The sequence below is a fragment of the Eimeria maxima genome, genomic scaffold (assembly GCF_000499605.1).
Source record: "Eimeria maxima Weybridge genomic scaffold, Emw_scaff588, whole genome shotgun sequence".
Classification (NCBI taxonomy): domain Eukaryota; phylum Apicomplexa; class Conoidasida; order Eucoccidiorida; family Eimeriidae; genus Eimeria; species Eimeria maxima.
The window spans coordinates 20,071-21,666 of NW_013566621.1; the positions used below are offsets into that span (position 1 = coordinate 20,071).

At 31.5% G+C, this 1,596-nt stretch overlaps 1 protein-coding gene across 1 annotated transcript; it reads left to right on the forward strand.

Annotated features, from left to right (window-relative positions):
• On the forward strand, positions 1-942 carry EMWEY_00038220 (histone deacetylase, putative; the record flags this gene model as incomplete). Its single annotated transcript, XM_013482320.1, has 1 exon — positions 1-942. One exon carries the CDS (start codon positions 1-3, stop codon positions 940-942), a length of 942 nt encoding a protein of 313 aa, XP_013337774.1.
• Positions 943-1,596: the final 654 nt, after the last annotated feature.

The following is a 1,596-nucleotide window of genomic DNA, read 5'->3' on the forward strand; positions in this document are numbered from 1 at the left end:
ATGTATATAGATATAGATGTACATCATGGTGATGGTGTAGAGGAAGCATTCTATGTATCTCATCGTGTTATGACTGTCTCCTTTCATAAGTTTGGTGATTTTTTTCCTGGTACAGGAGACATAACAGATATAGGTGCTAGTAAAGGTAAATATTATTGTATAAATGTACCATTAAATGATGGTATAGATGATGATAATTTTATTAATTTATTTAGGCCTATAATAACTAAATGTATAGAGGTATATAGACCAGGAGCAATAGTACTACAGTGTGGTGCTGATTCGCTAACAGGAGACAGATTAGGTAAATTTAATTTATCTATTAAGGGGCATGCATCCTGTATACAATTCGTTAAATCATTTAATATACCATTATTAATACTAGGAGGAGGAGGGTATACAATAAGAAATGTATCTAGGTGTTGGGCATACGAGACAGCAGTAGTATTAGATAAGCATAAGGAAATAAGTAACTATATTCCTCTTAATGATTATTATGATTATTATGCACCTGATTTCTTATTACATTTAATACCTAATAATAATATTATTAATCTTAATACACAAGAACATTTATATAAAATTAAGACAAGAATACTAGATAATCTACAGTATCTACAGCATGCACCTGGTGTACAATTTGCTTATGTACCTCCGGATTGTTTTGGTGATGATGAGGATGAGGATGAGCAACAACAATTAATTGTTGAATGGGAAGGAGGAGGACTATCTACTCCTAATGCTGCTGCTGCTGCTGCTAATGCTGCTAATGCTGGTGCTGCTGCTGCTGCTAATGCTGCTGCTGCACCTATTGCTACTCTTACTCATCAACAACAAATACAACAACTTAGGTCTCCTCCTCCTGGGGGAAGAATAAGAAGAAAAGATTATCTTGCAGACTTCGAAGATCTACCAGATAGAGACCAAAAATTACCTATATAATTTATTTATTTTATTTATTTATTTATTTATTTATTTATTTATTTATTTATTTATTGTTTGTTTGTTTGTTTGTTTGTTTGTTTGTTTGTTTGTTTGTTGCTGTATATATTTATATATATATATTGTCTTGTATATTATTCATAAAAGGAGACAGAGGGAGAAAGGAAGAGACAGAAGAAGAAAGGAAGAGACAGGAGGAGACAGGAGGAGACAGGAGGAGACAGGAGGAGACAATTAGCTGCAGAGAGATGTATTTGTATATATGTCTGTCTTTTTTAATTAAGAGGAGGAGATACAGATATCCAAGCAGCAGCAACAGCAGCAGCAGCAACAGCAGCAGCAGCAACAGCAGCAACAGCAACAGCAACAGCAGCAAAGGGAGAGAAGGAGGAGGAAGGATATTATTACATATACATATACATGTATATACATACACACAATAAATAAATAAATTAATTAAATAAATTAATTAAATAACATAAATAAAATAAATAAATAAAAAGGAGACAGTTAACTGTCTCCTTTTTCTATATATATACACTCTTCTTGTCTTGTTTATTAATAACAAGGCATAAACACTTTTCTTCTCTTTTGTTTATATACATAAAAAAGGGATATATATATATATATATATTATATATATATATATATATA